This window comes from Branchiostoma lanceolatum, chromosome 7, assembly GCF_035083965.1.
Source record: "Branchiostoma lanceolatum isolate klBraLanc5 chromosome 7, klBraLanc5.hap2, whole genome shotgun sequence".
NCBI classification, from domain to species: Eukaryota; Metazoa; Chordata; class Leptocardii; order Amphioxiformes; family Branchiostomatidae; genus Branchiostoma; species Branchiostoma lanceolatum.
Window position 1 is genome coordinate 14,943,059 of NC_089728.1, and position 23,389 is coordinate 14,966,447.

Genomic DNA, 23,389 nt, shown 5'->3' on the forward strand with positions numbered 1-23,389 from the left:
CAGGAGTTGTCACCATGTTCACGACATGTGAGTATACACTGGAGTGCTCTTGCAGCACCAAGGACAATATCAGTGCAGTTCTAGTGATTCGGTATCATAGATAGGAAGCGAAACTCGGTGTGCTACCGCTCCATGATCACATGTATTAAAGTCCACACACTTGACGTTACGGATGACTTCCTCTGGAGACCCGGATCTTGCGTACACCCGACTTCAGCACCAAGGACAGCATCCGAACTCAGGCCCACAAATGGCTTACTGGCTACTTTGTCCATGCAAACTAACTTTTAACGTTACATTGGATACCGCAAGCTCACATAGACCTTATTTCAGTACCAAGGACATCATCCGTTCTCCTATATACATATACAAATATACCTTGTCCCGCATGATTTAGCCCGTTAAGTTCCCTTTTCCCAGGCCAGTTAAATTGTAAACAAAAGAACTAGAATGTCTCCGATTTGGGTCTTTGTTATGGTATGATACCAATACATACTGCATTCACACACACGAGTTGGAGTGTAGGAGCCCCGGTAGAAATAGGATGGCACCCAGGCTACATTTTAAAGGAGCCCAAAGTAATTTAAGAACGTTAGAAGTCGGATATTCACATTCAATCCTCCAGTCTTATCTATACATAGTAAGTTTACATAACATCCCATTGCATCGACCTTCATGGAGCAAAGATGCGATGTCGTTGTGTGGTGAGAACTCATTGAAAATCTGGGTGCTGATTCTTTGGTGGTCCCGATATACAGTATAAAGGATTCCTCGTGTGGCTTGTCTCTGTGCGTTTTTCAAACGCCCAAAGTATGAAATCGTAATAGAGATGTGCTGATAAGAGCAAGTAAATGTTTATATCATACAGATTGCCATATTCTGAATAATTCCAATATTTTTGTCTTATTAATATCTCCATTAGTGTCACATAAAGAAACACTATTCCATCTGGAGTCAAGTTTTAACCTTCTGAAAATAATGAGGTAGAATGTAATGAAAAGAAAGACCCAACAAAAAACAATGACACACATTTGTCTTCACTTACAAAACTGTTTTGTTTAATATGATACATAGAACACTCCCATAGGAGGACATCAACTCGTGTTCCAGATATTCACAAAAAAACTGAAGGTAGTATAGGAAGATACAAGAATCTCGCTGTAGAGACAGTTACACATACATAGTTAGCCCACCTAAAGGTTTGGTGTTACAGATTGGGAGGTACAGTATGGTAGAGTCAGCTAATTACACAGGCATGGCTTGAGGCTATTTTTTCAAAGGTTGCAAGTGAAAAGGAGGTATTTAAAAAGAAAAAAAGATATTAAACTTTTAGTTGTCAGGGTATTTCAGAAGCATTCAGAAGAATAATGTTAAAAAAAACCTGAGGTACCTGAGCTGATGTGTGGTAGTTGTTGTGTACATCTGGCTTGTATTACTGAGAAGTATGAAACGTGGTAGAAAATAAAATATTTTGCGTACATGAAAGTTTTACCATTAACTAATTAGAGCTGAATGCAATGCAATGCAATGTAAGGGAGGGAGGGATGGATGGACTGAAATAACACAGCTTACTTTGAATTTGGAAAGGCACTTTGCATCCGGAAAATTCCATCAATTTAAATCCTTATTTCAACTTCTTGCTGAATGCACATATTTCCCAGTAATTCAATCAGATTTTCCAAAATAACGTCCTTCCAAATTAAAGTGACCAATGTTAAATAAGTCATTGACTAGTAACTGAATCCGAAAAAAACCCTGCATCTTTGAACTACAAAAAAGCCTTTTGTTCTCTAAGACTGGTGACAACATAGCCTTTTTGTAAGGCATTTTCGACATTCCTTGTGACACTTTTGAATAAAGTATAGGGGCAGTTAGTCGGGCGGGCTGCTTGGAGTATAATTTTAGTCAGGTTAGGTGCGAATGTAGAGACTCAGACCAGCAACCTTCTTACACAACCCTTACAACACTACAGATGTGCATGTAATCCACCCCTCAATAAAGAACAGATATCTTCTCTACAGCAACATCGTCTTGACAAATAAAGTGCTTCCTTACAGGAAAGTGTACAGATCCGGAAACACCGTACATACTTCAAGAGACCACTACATTGTGTTTTCTATCATCATGATCCTTTATAAAAACTTGTTCCAAGCTACCTGAATATCAAGCACCTCTACGTTACACAGCAGTCTCTTCTGGCACTAGTACTAGATATAGGGCTGCAACATATGTGTACACAGCACAGAAAACTCACAGACACTCCAGAAAGACACGTCATGGGCCTGGTACATACTTATCTACAGTTCGTTCATTCTCCTATATATTCACATCCTGCCTTGGCTGTTCCTTGTCCACTAACACTACAACTCTGTGTTCGAATTCGATTTGCACATGTCTAACATATTACCTGGTTTCACCTCCATACACTAGTCCATTACATCTGCGTATTTAGGACTACTTGTACAGTTGCACACACAGAGAAACGGGGCACACGTAGCCTGGAACACAACCTATTCTAGCTCCAGTTCACTCCAACGATGGCTTTCAAACAGTACAGCCTGTCCTCACTTGAAAGTTTGGTCCTTTCTTCCTGTATTATTTCAGGAATCGAATATTTCTCAGAAGAAGAGTAACGGAGGTCGAACTTCTGAATGTCTGCCCGAACCCGTTACGATTCCAATTAGAAATCTCGCCTATACTTTCGGTGAATAGTCAAATGCTAATGATTTCTCTATTAATGGTGGCCAGAACATACTACAGGGAAGCGATCAAAGGAGTGAACAGGACTAGAATAGGATTGATAATAGGCTAGGGCTCACCAGGATTGCACAGATTTCATGACGGAGCATACTGGCCAAGAAGGTCTGGATAGTACCTACTTAAACTACAACTGTACCTGAAAGCATCCTCATTTCAGACAAGTCGTCTACTGCCTCTCCGTGCCTCAAACAGGTCATAACAAACTGACAGGTTTCAGACTTAACCTGACATATTGCCCAATGCTTTGCATGAGGCAAACATTCAGGACATTAGGTGTTAAGATGGTCCTAAGGATACAAGCTTTCTCAGTACAACCTTCTACATGTGTGTGTTGCCATGCCTGCTACAGTCTGATTTCTGTGTATGTGAATATCCTACTGACAACTAGGTGCTTCTGAAAGCAGCTACACGGTATGTAATTTCACTGTGCAGACATTTATATATATACATGTACATTAGCATGTAATCAGGATAAACAAGAAAATACTGACAACCTTTTGAGTGTAATTATTTCTTTCACTCTTTTACCTACTGTACGACATAAAATAATATCATATTAAAAAGAGATCTTGTCTTTCACTGAGACTAGAGGAGTGCACAGTAGGGAGACTTTTGCAGTGATACACAGATCATTACCCTGTGCTGTACATGCTATCACAGAAACTGGCTCACTTCAATACAATGTTTTAGGCTTCAAATGTCTTTGCAAGAAGTATACGTACATTTCATAATTCATTAGCAACATTTCTGAGAGCTTATAGAACCATATGGGATGGCACAGTCTAAAATCAAGAGCTTTGATTGGTTGACACAATTCTAGGATCAAAGATACAGCATAAAATCAAGAGCTCTGATTGGTTGATACAATTTTGGGGTCAATGATACAGCATAAAATCAAGAGCTCTGATTGGTTGATACAACTGGGGATCAGTCTAAAATCAAAATCTCTGATTGGTTGACAACTTGACACACTTTTTTTAGACTGAGAAGAATAACCCATTTGACAACAATGTACAAATATATACTGTCATTCGGGGTTCTGAAAGTGATATCTGCACTCCAGTTCAGTATGTTACTAAGGAAAAATACTGTAAAAATGGGAAGCAATAACAGCATGAGTTCACTGTGTCTGAATCCTGCGTCTCCCTAAAATTACCACCGACAACTCTTCATCTGTTGACAAGGAAATACATACAGCACCAGTATTTTACATTTCATAGACATGGGGTGGGCACTATTGGCCCACCGGTTTGCACAGAACAATCATAATATATATGGTTCACTTTTTACCTTTCTACATTAGAAATAAAAGTTATTACCATTGATACTTACTGCTAGACAGCATGTTTGACTACAACATGCTTCAAAAGCATCCATACATACATACAGCTATATAAAGCAAGTATCTACCTTTAAAACTCTGTACTTACATACATAACATCACAAGTTTTACAGCATTAGAAATACCACAAAAACTAATACCAACAAAAAAGGAAAAACGAAGAAAAAAAGAACCAAACCTCAGACCACAACAGTTCAAGTCTACACCTTTCACTATCCCTACTTTCACTATGCTAGTGCAATAGGTACTCTGTTCTATGTTCGCCTTCCTCATCTCATTATTACATTGCCCAGCAATACAGTATCTATACATCAGTGCCTTAGCTGTGCCACTAAGTGACCTTTGGAGCCGATCTGTCGTTGACGGCAGCCACAGGTCTCAACTTAACCCCCTTCTTAATGGCAGCTAGGAGGGAGTTGCGTATGTCGGGAACAGTCATGGCGGCGCCCGTGTCGGGAGGACTCGCGGACGTTAACGATGACGTTCTGTGTAGCGCCGGTCTGGTCGGGGTGGAGGTTGCGGAGGAGGAGGGTGTCGTGTCTCGTACGGGGTCTCCGACGCCGACTTCTTTGATCGGCTCGTGGGCCAAGCCCCCTTCCGCCGTGGGGTGCGGCGGCAAGGGGAACTGGGCCTGGGCCGCAGCCAATCGGTTGAGAAGTGCCGCGCTGGGGGTTGAGCAGCTCCGTCGCACCGGGGGTGGGGGCCGCGGGCCGCACATGCTGCTGGAGCGCCGGGCCACCCCGCCGGGCGTCACCTGCACCTGGCCCGCCGGCGCTAAGGTAGGTATTCCGGCGGTGGAGGCAGGTCGCTTGGGCGTGGAGGTTGGCCGGTACGCACAGCTGAAATCCCCGCTGCGAGGGATCGTAGAGGACTTGTCAAAATCTCCTTCTACATCCTCACCCCCTATAGAGGAGTAATCAGACTCTGCAAACACAGAAGAGAGAGGTGCTACAGTGACCACCCAGCAAACATAAAGACAGAGTGCAAGAGAGATACCTCCAAATCAGTCGTTAGTGGGACAGCAGAACAGAGAAACAGTCAGACAAGTGTGCTCAACCAAAAAAGAAAGCTAGTTCCACCTTTAACCAATGCACAGAGAAAGCAAAGCTTGCAGTTTAAAGTGCAACAAAGCAACATACACACATACAGTGTATACAGAACTAAAAAGAGCTACAATACAGCACAGAGCATGTAGATTAGAGTCCATATCTCCTAGGAATATGAGGTTTTAGAGAGAGAATGTTCCAGTTAAAGAGGATCTTTACTGGTGTTGTATCTACCTTGTGTAGAGATGGTGTCCTCGGAGCAGGAGGGGGTTGTTGTCTGCGTGTTGTATCCACTCGAACCCAGGCTGGAGCGGCTCTGATGAGAACTGAGTGTACGCGATAGGGCCAGCGCCAGCGAGCCGTCAGCATCCGACCCGCCACTTGACGATGACGTGGTCGTCGGAGACTGGCTCCCCGCCGTGGTGGTCACGATGGAGTTACGGTTTCTCTGGGCGGCAGCGATGCAACCCAGGTCGTTGACATTCACGTAAACTGGCTGGGGGATAACTGTTGGGAGAGAAAACAGGGTGAGAAAACCTCAAGCAATGTTCACTACTCATCAGAGAAGCTGGTTACCCTTTAGTTTGAATACCAACAAAGTGGTTCCTTTTAACTACTTTTCTGCTAAGGTAAGTCTTGAGAAAGCAGACAAAGAAAGAAACGTTTGTCTCTTTGATTTACATCTTCTAGTATCATACCCGAGCTCCACACTTTGATCACTAGTAGATATCCATTTTATTCATAGCTGTTCTTCTGGAGACTTGAACTGTGACAGTTACTGTGTAAACCTACCTTGCTCCGGTGCTGGTGCATTAAAATCAGGCACCAATGAGCTGACATAGGCTGAATCTGACTTCTGGGGCTTGACTGTCACCATGGGCTTCTCAGGAAGGGGGGGCTTGTTCACCGGCGCTAGGGGGAGGCTACCCGTGGCATGTCCCCCCCACATGCTGGTCGCAGGGGGGGTCAAACCAGGGGAGGACGGCAGGGAGCTGCTCCAACCAGCGAGAGGGGGGTTGAGTCCGGGCGAGGAGGGGGGTGGCGTCCACGTGTTGGCAAGAGGAGGGGGTAGAGGAGAGGTAGGGGAGGGGGAGGTGGTTGAGGAGGGGGTGTTTTCGCTGGAGGAGTGAACATGTATGTGTCCGAGAACAGGGGGTGGTGGCGGGGGCGGCTCGTTTTCCTCAATTGCAACAGTCATCTGGAATAGAAGAAACAACAGTTATATGGATATAGCAATAACACTTTTAAAAAAAGGGCAGTTATTACAATCAGAGTGACAGATCTCTGCCATAATAGAGAAGAAAAGATGAAAAGCACTGCAGAATTTACTGAACTCCCGTCAGAGCAGTCAGTATGAGCAGAGCATGTAATGGCACAGTACAGTACTTCACAGAAGTGTTGATGATTTGTTGGTTAGTCACTTGTTTGCTTCAAATTTGGGACAACATTAGGAACTGAAAAATCTGACAAACTTAAGTTAAAAGCCAGTTGTATGTACAGTGAAGAGTCTATCATAATTCCCAATGCATCATAATATCTCAATTTCTGTCAGATTTCTTTACGTTAAAGAGATTTCCACGTCACACCATAGTTTCATAGATTCCAACTGTCTTTGTTCATCACTTTTGCTGTATATCTTTCCAATACGTTTCAGTAATTTTACAGCACTGGTATTTGACAATTCTGCCATGCCCTACAACTGAATGACCCGAAGGGAGCACAGCGTAGAGAGAAAGCCTGAGAGTTCTACCTGCGAGAGGACTGCCTCGAGGTACTTTACTGGGTTTTCTGACATCTACATGGAGGAGAGGAAGAGAAGAAGAAGAGAGTGTGTACATGTACACACAGGTAGCCTTAAGCTGTTTGGCCACATTAGTTTTCCCACCTGATTCTTGTTGAAAAAGCTGGATATAACTTGCTAACTTTTGAAGTCTGTAACAGCACGTTTTGGGCAACTTTTCAGTCTAGATATAGAAAATTTTACCAAGCATTACATGTCAGAGAATGAGTTAGAGATTGCTAGTCTGCAGAAAACCAAGAGAGAAAGCTAATGTGGCCCTCTCATGAAGAAGACATTCAAGTACATTGTATTGCATCCCTATCTTTATCAATAGTGCAACAATGAGGTCGATTAGATACTGAACCAATTAATGTACACCTTAACTTGCAGGAAATCATTATTGCGTTTGAAGGGGGGAGCTGGACATTACAACAAGCCCCCCTGTAACATGAGTTGAATGGGACAGGTATTGGCGAACATTTGATATTGGAGAATGCACAAAAATGACAACAAAATCTCTCAAATGATTGATGAGTGATTAAATCAGTGAAAATCAATCTTCAACATAATGTGGTTAGTTAAGATGGAAACCAGGGATGTGTGTGTGATAGAATTACGCCGAGCTTTGACTAATTTTCCCCTTGCCACCCAGATTGTGCTTGAAGCTATAGGGACGTTCCGTCCGCAAACGAACCTCGCTCACACCAGCGAACACCCCCGACAGAGGTTTTCTTCTCCTTTCCACTGTGGAACCCACTGACCCATGCCCCCACGTGTTCCATGTGTTCCTTCTCTGCAGAGTGGCAGCCTGGATTAGGGGTTACGAGGGAGGGGGAGTGATTCTATATAGAGCGTATTCACCTAACGTCACCAGTGGTGGGTTAGTGGAAATATTGGTGTCCCTATTTGCACTTCACTGAATTCATGAAAATGTTTTATGCATTACAGTGGTAAAACGTCTGTTTTATCAACAAGTGTGGAAATGTTTTTGCCAATTCTTTTTCTTTGTGTGCTGTGGATGCCTAAACATGGTTATTTGAGCAAAAGTTTTGAGTGCTCTCTAAATGCCCTAACCAAAATGCTTCACAAACAGTTCACTGAAGTTTAGACTGGGACACCAACATGGCCAATAGTATTCATGGCTTTGACACCCTCTTCATTAAAAGGAAAATCCTTTTGATAGATATGAAAATAAACATCATGTAGGTAAATACGCTCTATATACTAGAACAGCATCAAGGTTAGACAACATTCACAATGGAAATGATACAAAAACAAAGTGATACGTTTATGGTTAACAGAAAAGGATGATATAGTAGGATGATCTTTAATATCGAAAACTGTGAATAAAATGATAAAGAAAAGTATGGATGGAGACACGAAATGTATCCATGCACAATTTACTTACCATTTTTTAAAAAACGATTTAGCATGCCAAAGAAGGGTTAAGTAAGTATTATATCAGGGGTGAGCCTTTATTAAAGCATTAAGCATATATTAGGAAGTTACATGAGTCTAGTTGATGTTGGGGTATTAGTAGAGACTGTAGGTTTTGTGGCTGCCAGGTCCTGTAGAAGAAACCTTGCTACCTTTATCACAAAGTCCATTTGGTTTCCCATTGTTTTACTGTCTCACTACCATGAATTTTCCCCCATTTGAATGAAATACAATAACCTGCAGTACTTAAAACTCCACAATTGCGACAAAAGAGAATAGCGCTTGAAAAGTGTCGATTGGGGCTTCCTTACAATTCCCTGGATTCTTCAGTTTTAGGTGCCTCAATTAAAATTTGTATTGCTTTCCCTGATCTTTAAAAGCTTCTAGTTTCCCTGGTAATGTTGTCACAAATTGGACTTGATTAAAAAATGGCTGATAAGAATTTCTAAAAAATTCTCATATGCTTGCTGTACTGTAGAACTACAAGTCGTGCCAAAATGGGAGACCAATTTTCTTGTCCTCAGATCACAGGGTAGATCAGAAGATGTATAAATATTATGTGATGCATGTGAAATGGTAGCACCCTACTCCTACAAGAAATCTCACATTTCCTCTATTTCCTTTTCTTTCTTTTGATATCCTTTAGCCAATAGGGCTAGTTTTCCAGGGATCAAACATTCAATAGAGAAAAAAATCAAACAACGTAAAATGTTACATACTTCAGTCTACATGATACTCAATTTAAAACAGCCCCTCACACATGGGTACTGTCCCAGTGGGAGATAATCTCTACATTTATTGATTAGAATTCTGCCTGGAATTGATTTCTCTGATTGAAATCACTCATCAATCATACGTGACAAAAAATCACCATATCTAAGCTCAGTGCAGTATCCTCAGATGTCCCATTAGTTTGAACTGAAAAGAGTTTTCCTATCAATGTGTTTTTCCTGTGACTAGAGGGTTACTAATCGAACTGTGGCTGGACTTGATTGGGGACACCAGACTGAAAACGAGTAAGCTGACATTTGCTGGCAAGTGAAGAATATTCTTCCTCCCCAATTCTTTTTCAAAACTTGTTTCTTCTTGAACATCACATCTATGAGTAGTTACCAACAGTATGTAACCGAATCTCTAAAACCTTTGGTGCTGGCCATCATTTTGTTTCAAAGAATAAAAGTTGCAAGAAACTTTTCCCTTTTCTAATTCACCGGACGGAGAGCTTACCTGGTTGGCACTAGAGTCGCTGAAGTTTGACGGTGATGGCGGTCTTAGGAACAATGTGTCCTGCGACATGAACCCAGAGTCGTGCGACGAAACGCTGGACAACCTCATCGGGGGCGGCGGAGGCTGCGACAGACTGCGGTAGCGGAAGTGCGCCGAGGGAGAGCCGGACGAGCGCGAATCCGAGCTGTTTATACTGCTCAAGCTGCACATGGACGACTTGCGGGATCCTATGGAGCTTGGGGAGCTGGGCGGGGTGTGGAACTGACCCCACGGCGTGCTCTCCCCGCTCATCAAGTCCGTTATAACCTGCTCGCTGGCGGGCGGCAGCTGGTACGGCTGGGCGGACATCTTGACCATGTCGTCCAGGACAGACTGCAGGTGCGTTATCTCCTCCAGCATTCCCAGCTCCTCTTCCACCACGGGCTGCATGCACGACACGAACACGCAGAAACGGCTTCTCTCCGTGATCAGCGCGTTCCGGACGGCGTTCTTCTCCGCTTCCTCTAACGCCTGGTACAGTTCATTGACCCCCTGTAGGGCAGTGTCCAGCTGCGTTTGCACATCCGCTTTACCTGCAACCAAAGAAGAGGAGATACACATTTTAACTGTCCTTTTTGCAGAGGTAAGATTAGAAATACAAAAAGAACAAGTCTTACAGCACTCAAAGACAAGAAAGGCATGGAAAACTTGGCCAACCTAAGCACAACACAGCTTTCAGTGGAAATCTCATAACAACAACAAATGACAAGGAGGTAATTAACTGTATCGATCAATGACATTTTTGCTCATAGACCAACATGAAATTTTCTCTCTCTTTTCAAGGCCTGCTTTACAAATTATATGTATTAGTAGGAACGACCAAACAAGAAAGCAAACAATGAGCAGATTCAAACCAAGTGCAGTTTAACCATGACTTTTAACCATGTGAATAAGATGGTCAAGGCACTCAAAACAATTGCAACAAAAATTTGGAATCCAACACCACAAGAACATGCAAGAAAGGGGTAGCCTGGTATCCATCCTATTCTAGCTCCAGTGTACCCATTTCATCGTTCCCCTGCAAAATAGCCTGGCACCATTCCCCACTTAAATGTTTGACCCTTTTAAAGGTCATTAATCAGTTCAGGTACCATGGCATGGAATATTTCTTGGAAGCAGAGTAATGGGGATCGAACTTTGGAATGCCTGTTCAGTCCCTGTTACCATGCTGTTACAGAAGACCATGGGTCTCAGAGCCAATCAGAGCTCTCGTTTACAATTTATTTATTTATTTTATTTATCAAACTTCGTTAGGCAAATATTCAAATGCCAATCAATCCTCTAAAGAGTGTAAGGCTATTTGGCAGGGCAAGTGATCAGAGGAGTGGACAGGAGCTAGAATAGTATGGATACCGGGCTAGGACTCCTTGAGGGAGAGGGGCAAAGCAATGCGGTGAAATGTGGGGGAGGTGGTTCGCACGGGCAAGCAGTCAACTTTGATTGACTTACCAAGGAATACCACAGATGCAAGAACATGAAAGAAACAGAAACAGGACATATTACTTCCATCTGTCAAATGGCATGGCCATTAAAATTGCTCATGCAAACAACACATGAAAAATGTGCAGTGACAAGGATGCTGACCAGGGCAAAGGTGCAGTACCACTGACTTCTGACAGGAGGCACACATTTCGGATAAACCAACTTACCCAACAAGCAAGCTTGGTTGAAGTGCATGTTATGTGCTGGGTTTGAGAATTAAACAAGGGAGAAAAAAGTTTTACTTGACAGTGTTAAAAAAGAGAAAAATTTCAGAAAGTGAAAATGTTATGTAGTCATATCATGGCTGAAAATTGTGTTAATGTACAAAGAGTGGATAGCAAAGCAAATAAATGCATGAGAGTCATAAGAAAACTAAATGCTGAGTTGAGAAGATGGCAATTTTCACATCAAAGTTTCAAACTGTCTGTAGTAAACAAAGGCCTTCCTTACAGCAGTCACACTTTCTAATATTCCTTTGCTTTCAAGGAATTTTTGTAGACATTACTTATTTCAGAACCCCAAACAGTCTCGAACTGTAGGAATGTGCAAAATCCTTAATCTTACAACCCACTGCCACTTGGTATTTCCAGTGATGTTTCAATACAACAGTGTTTTGATTACACAGAAACCCTCAGAGTCTAGCTTAGGTTGGGGTCTGAGGTTATAGCTAGAAGCATGGTCTTCATTAGGTGCATGTCTTTGGGTTGATGTCACTGGACTGGCAGACAGAGCAAAGTTCAAGGGATTTGGAAACAATCAGTTGCATTTTTTCAAAGTGTGAGGCACGCAAAACCTGAAGTCTAGTTGCACATGTAAGCCAGGATGATTACACAACACATGAAAAATGTGCAGTGACAAGGATGCTGACCAGGGCAAAGGTGCAGTACCACTGACTTCTGACAGGAGGCACACATTTCGGATAAACCAACTTACCCAACAAGCAAGCTTGGTTGAAGTGCATGTTATGTGCTGGGTTTGAGAATTAAACAAGGGAGAAAAAAGTTTTACTTGACAGTGTTAAAAAAGAGAAAAATTTCAGAAAGTGAAAATGTTATGTAGTCATATCATGGCTGAAAATTGTGTTAATGTACAAAGAGTGGATAGCAAAGCAAATAAATGCATGAGAGTCATAAGAAAACTAAATGCTGAGTTGAGAAGATGGCAATTTTCACATCAAAGTTTCAAACTGTCTGTAGTAAACAAAGGCCTTCCTTACAGCAGTCACACTTTCTAATATTCCTTTGCTTTCAAGGAATTTTTGTAGACATTACTTATTTCAGAACCCCAAACAGTCTCGAACTGTAGGAATGTGCAAAATCCTTAATCTTACAACCCACTGCCACTTGGTATTTCCAGTGATGTTTCAATACAACAGTGTTTTGATTACACAGAAACCCTCAGAGTCTAGCTTAGGTTGGGGTCTGAGGTTATAGCTAGAAGCATGGTCTTCATTAGGTGCATGTCTTTGGGTTGATGTCACTGGACTGGCAGACAGAGCAAAGTTCAAGGGATTTGGAAACAATCAGTTGCATTTTTTCAAAGTGTGAGGCACGCAAAACCTGAAGTCTAGTTGCACATGTAAGCCAGGATGATTTGAATGTGGGTGTTTCACTTCTAAACCACAATGTGTATTTACCATGTCAAACACAAAGACGTCAATGTAAAAATTATGTTTATATAAAAAGAAATAGTAAGTGGACTGGATAAATGATACTGTAAACCATTCAACAAAAACTTCTCAACCCTATATACAACCACCTCTATTTGTCCCATGTTCATTTCTATAAAATATGACATCTATCTTTGAGTGTTGTAATTCCATGTCAAGTGAACTCTTTTGTAAACGAAGGTAGGACAAATTTCAAACAAAGGGTAGCTGGAAACAAACATGACTGGAGAGAACAGGAAGGTCGCATGATGACAGGACACACTTTACAAGACAAGTTCCACTATGCGAAGGCCAAGACATTCGGGGATTTCACTTTCCAAGTCAATGTAGCAGGCAGGTGCTGACCGCCATATTGGTGTCCCTATTTGCATTAGCATTTTTGTGTATTATCGTTAACTTTTAAAGTGTTCTTCTGACATTTGAGTTGTAGACCTTTAATGGTAGTTATTTGGGAGGGTCACAGTAGTAGAAATTACTGAATGTCCGAAAACGCTTGAGTTATGATTTACTAAAATGCAAATAGGAACACCAACATGGCAGTGGACACAAAGGTGACGTCACATGAAAATGTTCCATTGAAAATGTTGGACAACAGAGCATTCAGTGGAACACGTCTTTGAAAGAGGTTATACACAGCAGTACAAGTGAAGCAGGTAGAAAAGAAGGAAGCATTGTGTGGTGGTTGTGATAGGAGCATAAAGGAAAACCTGCCTAGTTCCCAATACTATATACAGCCTCCTATATAGTAGTGTTTGGAAGACAGTGTTATTTTTATTTCTTGGGGTTGGACTGACCAGTATTTCTTTCAAGTCAAAACATAACAAACTTTACAAAGGATCCTTTTTACCTCAAGCCATGAAATGAAAATTGTGTGACACTGAAATTTCACACAAACACAATACAACAGAAACATCAGCATCACTCTAACATCAAACATGCACCTGCTTTGAGTTTTCATGAAGAACCAGCAAAAGTACAGTAGATTGTCTTAATGTAATGATAATAGTATTGAGAAAATCAGAGCTCTTTCATCTTCCACAGAGATTTCCTTTACCTTTCTTGGCCTTCTTCTGCAATCTTAAAGTGTCTGCAGATTTCTTCTTGATGTCTTGTCTGGCTTTCTTGTACTCTATAATAAAAAATCAAAAAATCTTTAAGTTAAAAAGGCAACAACATATTTTGATACATCTTCCTGGTGACATTTGTATGCTGTAGTATCTGTAATTCATTATCACCTTGAACATACCATATCTGTTATCAAATGTGATTCTACTACCAGTGCCATAGTCATTTCTTTCCCTGTATTGCCCCGTTACGTAACAGCAGGGCTGCCCTAATTCATGGGACACTGTAGCCTAGTCCACTCCTCCAAATTACAGTCCCAGCCACCCCTGCCCTTCCCATTTCCTCCTGCTGAAGTGGCAGTGACTGTAGTTTGTCGGATCCACCTTTACAGACGGATCCATCACAACCTCACGCACTAAGGGGTTGAACTGACAGTCTGGCTACCCAGACAGAATCATGTGAGGCAGACCAAGGGGGGCTTTCGCAAAAGATTATTTGAAATTAACGGTGGAAATTTTGAATGTCATACATACACAAAGATCCTTTGAAACAGTTCAGAATTTTTTTTCTGGCCTAACATGTTTCACTCTCCAATGTTGATAGGAAATTCGTTTTGATTGTAATATTCCCTTTGAGGGGTTTACAGTAAACTTGGAACATTTTCAGTCTACTTTCAACTTGGAAGCCGTGAAAGCGAGATGGAATAGCGCATGTATCAGAGGGATTTTCTCTGTGCCATCCAATTGCACGGCCCCATCAGGAGCAGTCAGAGACAGATGGGGCCATTCCGCTCCAGGCTTGCCCTCTCCGCACAGCATCCTAAAGAGCCATCGGGGACCGAGGTTGTGCGAAGGGCAGGGAGGGAAGTTCCATCTATAATTGCAGCAACTTTTGATTTATGTATTGTCTTAACTGCCCTTGCGGGAGACATTGAAGAATTAACAGGCTGAAAGGAAAAGTTCACTACCAACAGCTGGGTGCACCTGTGTTGTCTTGTTCAAGTTGGCTTTGCTGCAACTTGAATATCATCAGATGGCGACTGGGAAGTGGCCAAATTTATGGTTTTAATTTCTGGTTTAACCTTTAGCATGACGTATACCTTAGAACCAACAAAAAATTGGAGCTGCAGGCATGCTGACAGAATTCTAATGGTTAAATACAATGATATCGGTGTTGATTTTTTTGAAGGTTTTTAGAACCACCAGAGCATTTCAGATGTGAGAGTCTAGTTTTGAATCTTTGGGAAATGTTTAACAATAGCAAATACACCAGGGACTGATCTGTGAAGGAACAATGGCACCTGCTGGCTCACCAACAATAGACTACTGGCCTAGATATGCTAATGATTTCAAATCATCTGATTAAAATGTATTCAGAATCATTTGTGACTAAAAATGAAAATGGAGCAGGTTTAGCAAATTTTTCTTTAGCCCTAGCAAGAAAGTTCTCTCATCTCTTTATATAATGGGGAATGGACTACAACTTTGTGTTTTATCCTACTGACTACACCATCTACAAATTTCCAATTCCAGGGGGTAAGGAGATTATGTATGTGTAGTTAAATTTAGCACAGGTCATAACAGAGCCTGGTTTGACAATCGGCCAAGCAATTAGAGACCTTGATAGGTGACCAGGGAACATGGAAATATTCAAGGGGGGTAGGTACCTTTTTTTGAAACAAATCCTTTAATTGCGAAATTATGCAGCAGGAAGTTATTAACCTACCCATTTTGCAAAGGGAAGGGGGAGTTTTTGACCCATGTTATTGCAATCATGACCATGGGGGTACATCTAGTTGGGCCAGACAAATGTAATACTGTGGATGATATCAGCATGCATATAAATTTTTGCATCTTTGGGCTTTTTCAAAAAAATTCTTTGCAAAGGGAACTTCTTGTACATCGTATTACATTGAATATTACCTATGTGCAGTATACAGGTAAATTATAGGAAGAATTGACAACTGACATCCAGTTTTTTATATTTTCCAATCCCAAATATCTTTTTTCAATTGTTCTGGATTATCTGTTGCTCTGCCAGTCTGATTCTGTCATTAGATTTAGGATCTCCAGAGGATGTCATCCCTAGAATTTAATTTGCGAGGCCAAACTACCTGAGTGGAGGGGACAGGAAAGTTACAGCAGGCCAGGGACGGAGCTGACAAGGTCATTGGAAGGACAAGCAGGCAATGTTATTTGTAATTGGATTACCTTGAAGGCCTATGTGATGGAAAGGGGCATGTAAAGGGCAGGATTATGCAGATGGCCTGTGGATTACGTGTTAGGGCTTCAATCTGTATTCATTATTGTTGAAGGTCCTCTTTTAGTAGGGCTTTAATCTGACTGGACAATGTTTAGAAACATTTTAACTGTAGACTCAGTGCAGCTGCAGTCTTTATATGTCCTTGTATTGCAGTTTCTATTTCTGGAATACAACATAATTTTTGAAGGTCCTTTTTTGTCCATCTATAATCGGACTGGGCAATGTTTGGAAACATTTAAACTGCTTGTAGACTCTACACAGCTGTAGGCCTTATAAGTTTCCTTAAACAGACAATGTCACAAAGCAAGGGGCATATGGCAGTTCCAGTTTCTTGATTACATCGGGTGACACAATTTGTCTTCATAATTGTTGAAGGTCCTTTTTTTCAGCCAGGCTTTAATCTGATTTGACGTTGTTAGGAAACATTATGAATTGTTGGTACAGCTGTAACCTTCATATGTCTCGGACTCCTCATGTGAAATCTGCACCGCAGAAGGAATTGGTTTGCATCTCATGACTCTTTGTTCAAAGACTGCCGCTAACTTCAAGTCTGGAAAGAGACTGAGAATTTGAACAGTCTTACTACTAGATTTGAAGGCCAATATCTATGTATACCTATGTTATGTAAGTTGTGACAGGACTTTTCAAACATATCTGACGTTCAACTTCGAGGCTCTTGGAGAAGTGACATGCTCTGTGTCTCAGTACTGTTACTAACAGATTATACTTCTAGAAGTTCATCTCACCTTTAGCATGGTCCTTGTCCAGCTGAGTAGCATCCTTCTTCCAGTCCTCCATCCTGTCCTGAAGAGGTGTGACCAGCTTCTCCAGTATGGCACTGTAACAGTGGCACAACCATACGTTTACACTGGAGCTGCTATGTTTGAGAACTAGCAGAGCAATGAGGTGACAATGGTCTTGAATAAGGTCTGGATGCCTAACCATTCTCCTAAACCTTATATGTTACAACAATAGAACAAACATTTATCTTGAACCTTGAAGAAAATGTACAAGCGAAAGACATTTCTTTTATAAAAGTATGGAAACTGTCATCTTGAAAGATGCCTTACCATCTTTTCATTGATATCAAATACAACAGATATCTTTTTTGGGAATTCAAACAACTTTAAGATAAAACATCTCTAAATGTTATAAGAGCAATCACATCATGCTTTTTCAATGTCAACTTCCCTCCCAATACTGATTCTTAATTTCTTTTGCTCCAGAGATGTACAGAAATAAGGCTGACAACAAAATCCATCTTTGCCTACAGCAATATTGACTACCGCCTGGTCCAAAACACTGTAAGTACAGTAACGCCCTAAGAGATATTGATCATCGATACACTTCCTGGCCAGACACGGTCCTCAATATTCATAAAGGATAGTTACATGGTCACTTGGTGCTCAATAGATGAAACCTGCTTTCATTAATGGTAATCTATAGACCGCCAGTCTGATACTAGTGATAGCATTTACCACTAGTGGCAACCTTGTCTAGTACTGTCAGACTCTCAGTCTGGTCAAGTCTGTCATTTGGTTTGATTCAATCTTACCAACATTAGGAAAATACAACAACCAGGTAGCTTTCTGTTACAGCAATAACAACAAAAACAACAAAAATATGGCCAGTAAAGTAATCGTGGTAATTTCCAAGCAGATGCTGGGTGGAAAATTGAAACATTTTCTGACCAAGGACTGCCAGAAAAACCTGACGACCAAAGTCACGATTTTCCACCCCAATATCTGCTTGGAGATTATGCATAAATGGATGCGTCGGGAGTTATACCTTGAAAAATGTCTGAGCTTGCCCTCTATACTTCTGTGGCGGATACACATTCTGGTCAGGGCTGCTCCAAGCTCCTTGGTGGCTCCTGAAGGAACACAAGAAAATGCAAAATCTTGGTCAATCTCTTGGTCTTTTCAATGATCACAGAAGCATAACACAGAACAATCGATTTCAAGCACAAGACAGTGACAAGTATAATTACAAAAGCATAATACAAACGGTATTTGTAATAATCAAGACGTAGATATATGAAAATGATGTTATTCTGAGAAGAAGACAAAGATGTTTATTGGTTACATTCTTGCATACATGTAGATTTATACATAAGTAAGCATTGCAAGAAATACATCTAAAATGATAGCCATGTGTCAGTTTGCCCCAACCTTTGGCGCATGATTTGCCAACAAACCCAAAATAACACTCCTTTTCACATTCATGACCCACATGCGTGTAAAACTCTGCTGGTGTGAGAAACCATGTAAGGCATTCAGTTTCATGTCTTCCTACATCACAAGACTTGAATACCTCACATGCAGAAAGGAAATATCTTCCTCTCAATATTCACACCTGTGTGTTAAGTTACACTTCACATGTTCATGTATATTTATGGGCGAAACAGTCTAGGCACACCCAGACAAATGTGCAATTGATACCCTCACTTACGAAAATACCTGCAATAAAAGTATCAAACGATAGAAGACCAGGAGACACAAAAGTTAAGGCTTAGTATTGACATTTTTGCCTGTTTCATAGAAAAGTAGATCAGCAAAAAATATTACATTTATTTTCGTTCACCCCTATACAATAGTGGTATAGCCCTCATCAAATGCTTAGTGAGCTGCTTTGAATAGACATGTACCTAGAATTTGAATCCTTTACAAGCCTGTGAACCATGTAATGTTGGAACAAGCCCCCTTTTTCTCGGCAAATTCCAAGAGGTCAGTCCCCCATTACGTGTTGGACCGTTCTAAAGGGCACCCGGAATATTCTCTGTGCATCTGCAGCACGCTGCCGCATTTTTCACATGCAAATAGCTCCCAGCTCCGCTCGTAATGCTTGTCTGCTCATTCAATCAGCAACATCTTGTAACACTTTTTAAAAGACACCATGTCTTCACTAATATTCCACAAGATATTCTGATGCACAGAAACATGCATCTCAGTCATATATTATGCATCACCTACTGTCATTACAGTAAGTACATCTACGGCAGTTACAATGTGAGTGGTATCATCGCACTATTTCTAAGCATTCATGCCATCATGGAAATGGATTTGCAATCCCCTATGCAGAATTCTATGTGTAACAAAATGGCTATCCAACATTCAAAGATATATGCATCAATATCAGATACTTCCCAGGCTTGACAGAAGAATGATAGCAAAGGTATACAGCATCGTTACACTCTATTGCACTTTAACAATCCTTCCGTTCTTTGAGATTCGGACACTTGAAAATGGTTACAAAATGTTGAAGAATGTCCAAAAGATGCTCAGCACATTTGAGCTACAATTTATTATAATGCATGTGCAACACCAATATGACAGCTAATGAAAGCATCTATGAGGTCACTATGCTGGATAAAATGCAGCACTAGAGAGAAGCATCTGAAGTGGGCATTCCCCTGTCACATCTGCCCCATCCGTCACCCCTAACCAGGCCCATCCTCTCCTGTGCTCTAACCCAAACACACCCAACTGTTCCAGGTTAGCTTCTCCTGCTGGTCTTCACCAACATGTCTGACCCCAGCCTCCCTCCCCACCGCCGTTCCCACAACATAAGAAACCTTCTTTCACACGGGAAACAACCCAAGACACCTCGGGCAAGAAAGTGTTTCTCATTTGCCGGGGTTTCTTATGGGAAGATAACTTTCCCAGCTGGGTTATTGAAGGATATCTTATACCGGGGCTTGTCAGAACTGTCAAAGGCAGCTGGAAACGTACTTGGTTGTGTGGGACAGCATGCATGCTAGGCTGACTTGACTGCAGGGTTTCGGTTGACTTGGACTTGAAAGTCTTAGAAAGTCTTTAGAAGTTGATTTGTGGGCTTGGAATTACATTTTTCTTCAGGCTTACACACATGGAAAAAGAAGGACCTAAAGAGTACTGGTTTTTGAAAAGTCTTTTTTTTTTGTTCAACAATGGAAGAAGATTTCAGTCTTTAGATTTATCCTGCTCTATTCCATCTTATTTTCTTGCATCCCCATCTTATTTTTCTCCACTACTGCTCTTAGTCACCAACATGCAACATTCAATACATTAAAGCCGCCACCTGTAACACTAACCTACTTACCAATGGAACATGACTCAAGGCACTATATTGATTGTTTTATCCGATAAAATATAATTCCATTTTTCACTGCTATACTCTAAAGCAGTCATGTGATCAATGGATTCTTTTGCTTGCGGCCATGCAACTAGACATCCGTGTAAAATATGATATTGGAGTGGCTGTTTTACTTGTTGAAAACACATTAATTTGCGTGGACATTTTATTCAGTAATGTTAGAGATTAGTGAAAAGCAAAAAAAAGCAGAGAAATATTTTTTCTGAATAATTTTCCTCTAGCCCTTAATGACTAAATATTTTCCTTTAGCCCTTAATGATTGAATATTTTTTTCTGAATAATTTGTAAACATGCCCTTGACTCACTGAATTAGATTGAAATGTCTGCTACATATACATATGAGTGCACCATTGAAAAAGAACAACAACTGAATAATCTTCTCCAAAACATCAAAATCTTTTATCTTCTAAATGTATCTATCCTGGACACTCCCTTTGAAATATCATATTTCCATTCATTCCTCATCCATGATCGATCATTTCAACATGTAATACAGTACCATATTGTACATCAGGTAGGTCATATACCATGGCGTATAATTAGTACTGGTAAAAGGGTATAACTTGATTATCTCATCAATTATGGTAATATGAGTAACCAATTCATCCATGAGCTGTTTTTCTGTCACTCCACATAAGGCAGAGGCTATCTACTCACAACGTCTTATATGTATATACCTGTAATACAAATTAAAACTGAAACATTCCATAACCTTTAAAGAATGTAGGTAGAACCAAATGCAATTGTCCAAGAACAAGGTCCCATTTTCTTGGAAGTTTATCGCATTTCGGGAGAGAGATTAGTCAAATGATGTGTGCATTAATTAGATTTGTGGCCACCCAGTCAAATTGCAGCAAGGGGGTGATTTCCCTCGGGAACTGTACACTTGTATTTCAGGATTCACTTTCCATGTTAACATCATCAACAAAGGTGTTTTTCCTAGTAATCAAGGACAGCGGTCAAGTGTCTACACAGTTGCAAAGGAAGGATATTCTGTACCTGTAGCTGTCTGCGTGGAATGGTAAATGACTGTCTGATTCTGAGCTAGCCTGGGTGCCATCCTCCATAGTTAGCACCCGAAAAAATTGAGCCAGCGGTTGCTACGGAGGATGGCGGGTGTCAGGAAAAAGCTCAACCTGATCAAATTCCCTGCAGAAAAGTATAATTAAGCACCAACATGTTTCATCAAGGCCCTGGCAATCACACAGCCCTGCTGTTCACAGTTGATGACCCATTAATCTATCTCTTCTGGTACAATGATCATCCCATCCTGAAGGACACCGAAAGGTTTTAGTGAGGACATGCTACAAGCTTTCAGCCACTGTCTACCCAATGGTTGATCTTGAATTCAGACATGTGTCTGTAAGGTCATGTGTTAGAAGCAGTGGTTCATTTTACCTGAAAAAGGCTGGGATTTCGAAAGTCTATATCCTGACAATATTGGATCTCAACTTAATGATGATGTCACTGATTTCTGCCATGGTTACAGCATTTAATGATGATGTCACTGATTTCTGCCATGGTTACAGCCCTTAATGGTGATGTCACTGATTTCTGCCATGGTTACAGCCCTTAATGGTGATGTCACTGATTTCTGCCATGGTTACAGCCCTTAATGGTGATGTCACTGATTTCTGCCATGGTTACAGTATTTAATGATGATGTCACTGAATTCTGTCATGGTTACAGCCCTTAATGATGATGTCACTGATTTCTGCCATGGTTACAGCATTTAATGATGATGTCACTGATTTCTGCCAAGGTGACAGCCATTACTGATGATGTCATGTAACTGATTTCTGCCATGGTTACAGCCATTAATGATGATGTCACTGATTTCTGCCAACATTATGTGCTAAAATCTATCCAACCTTTATGTATATTTTATTGTCAATTTCACAGATATTAAATCCTTAAATATTAGCTAACGCAGTTGAGGCAGAAGGCAACAGAGTACGCTTACATGTACATCAACCAACAAAATCTTCTAAGAGTAAGCGTTTATTCCACAAACAGGGGTGGTAGACAAAACCACTTCAACATCTAACCCTGGTCAACATGTTAATCACTTTAATCAAGTCATAACAACCTCATAACAAACATCCTGGGAATGGGGTTCTCCCTTGTGAGCCTCTGAGTGAGATAACCTTCCCAGCTCTATGTTCCACTGACCTGTGGTGACCCCTACATTCCCATGTTTGCTGTGGTAAAATGACCTCACTGTCCTGGAACTTCATGCATGTGACCACCAGCTAGCTTACCCCCTGGCCCACAAGGCTCCAGTTCTCATCCAGACAATACCCGCTTTCTAATACCACAGAGTACACTCCTCTGGTTGTTTTTGTACTATTTGAAGCCCTCTATAACAACTTCCAAACATTGGGCGATAGGGGGGATTTTCGAGGTGACCCCCTGGCCAGTTCCGGTCCAGTTCGCATCAGTAGCAGGGCAAAGTTTACAATGTTGTTCACTGTACTTGTATGTAGGCTGATGGGACATTATCACATTGGTTGATGACTCTGTATATATGCAAAACAAACTGACACCTACGGGTAAATTTTGTAGAATCTATGTTTTATTCTAACGCTATAAGTGTCCAGCTTCTTTGCATACGTCACATGTACATATTAGAAGCCTGGAAACCCCTTCCTCATTTGCATCTTATTATACTCAACATCTGATTATCAAAACAACAACAAGAAATTATCATCGAGATGTTTCAATATCAACAAGTATTCTTGTATTCTTTGTGATAGATAAACAAGTCTGCTCAAGTCGCTTTCCTTCAAGTCGCTTTCCTTCAAATCCATATGTGTCTTCTCTTTCTTCTTGTCACAGCATAAATCTCCAAAAATTTATCCAAGTCTGGCAACTTGCTTTTCCACCATACTCATTGCCTAATGTTTGGAATTCCACCGGCACTAGTCTGTTTAATGTCGAGCCTGGCATGTTGCTCCTTACTAATGCTGTCCACTGCCTCACTGTGTACTTCCAGCATAAACTGTATAAAATAATCCACCACTGCTACAACACATCTGGTAAGCCCCTCTTTATAAATGTTTCCATGGAACATTGTCAATATTTACAGATGATTCCAGGATTACATCTTATTGTACTGCTGTAATGTAACAATGACAGGCTGTATA

At 41.1% G+C, this 23,389-nt stretch overlaps 1 protein-coding gene across 6 annotated transcripts in view; it reads right to left on the reverse strand.

Moving 5' to 3' along the window:
• Positions 1 to 1,030: 1,030 nt before the first annotated feature.
• Positions 1,031 to 23,389, reverse strand: part of LOC136437834 (protein MTSS 1-like) — a 54,456-nt gene continuing 32,097 nt past the window's right edge. Inside the window, exons 4-12 of one of the 6 annotated variants that reach the window (XM_066432353.1) lie at positions 17,898 to 17,982; positions 16,856 to 16,947; positions 13,837 to 13,911; positions 9,593 to 10,158; positions 7,623 to 7,736; positions 6,899 to 6,943; positions 5,941 to 6,346; positions 5,383 to 5,655; positions 1,031 to 5,026 (exon numbers count right to left, since the gene is read on the reverse strand). In XM_066432353.1, the coding sequence (XP_066288450.1) occupies positions 4,434 to 5,026; positions 5,383 to 5,655; positions 5,941 to 6,346; positions 6,899 to 6,943; positions 7,623 to 7,736; positions 9,593 to 10,158; positions 13,837 to 13,911; positions 16,856 to 16,947; positions 17,898 to 17,982 (2,249 nt within the window). In that variant the 3' untranslated portion in view covers positions 1,031 to 4,433. Of the gene's footprint in view, positions 5,027 to 5,382; positions 5,656 to 5,940; positions 6,347 to 6,898; positions 6,944 to 7,622; positions 7,737 to 9,592; positions 10,165 to 13,836; positions 13,912 to 16,855; positions 16,948 to 17,897; positions 17,983 to 23,389 lie in introns of all 6 variants that reach the window. The other 5 variants (XM_066432358.1, XM_066432352.1, XM_066432355.1 and 2 more) reach the window with 5 other exon arrangements.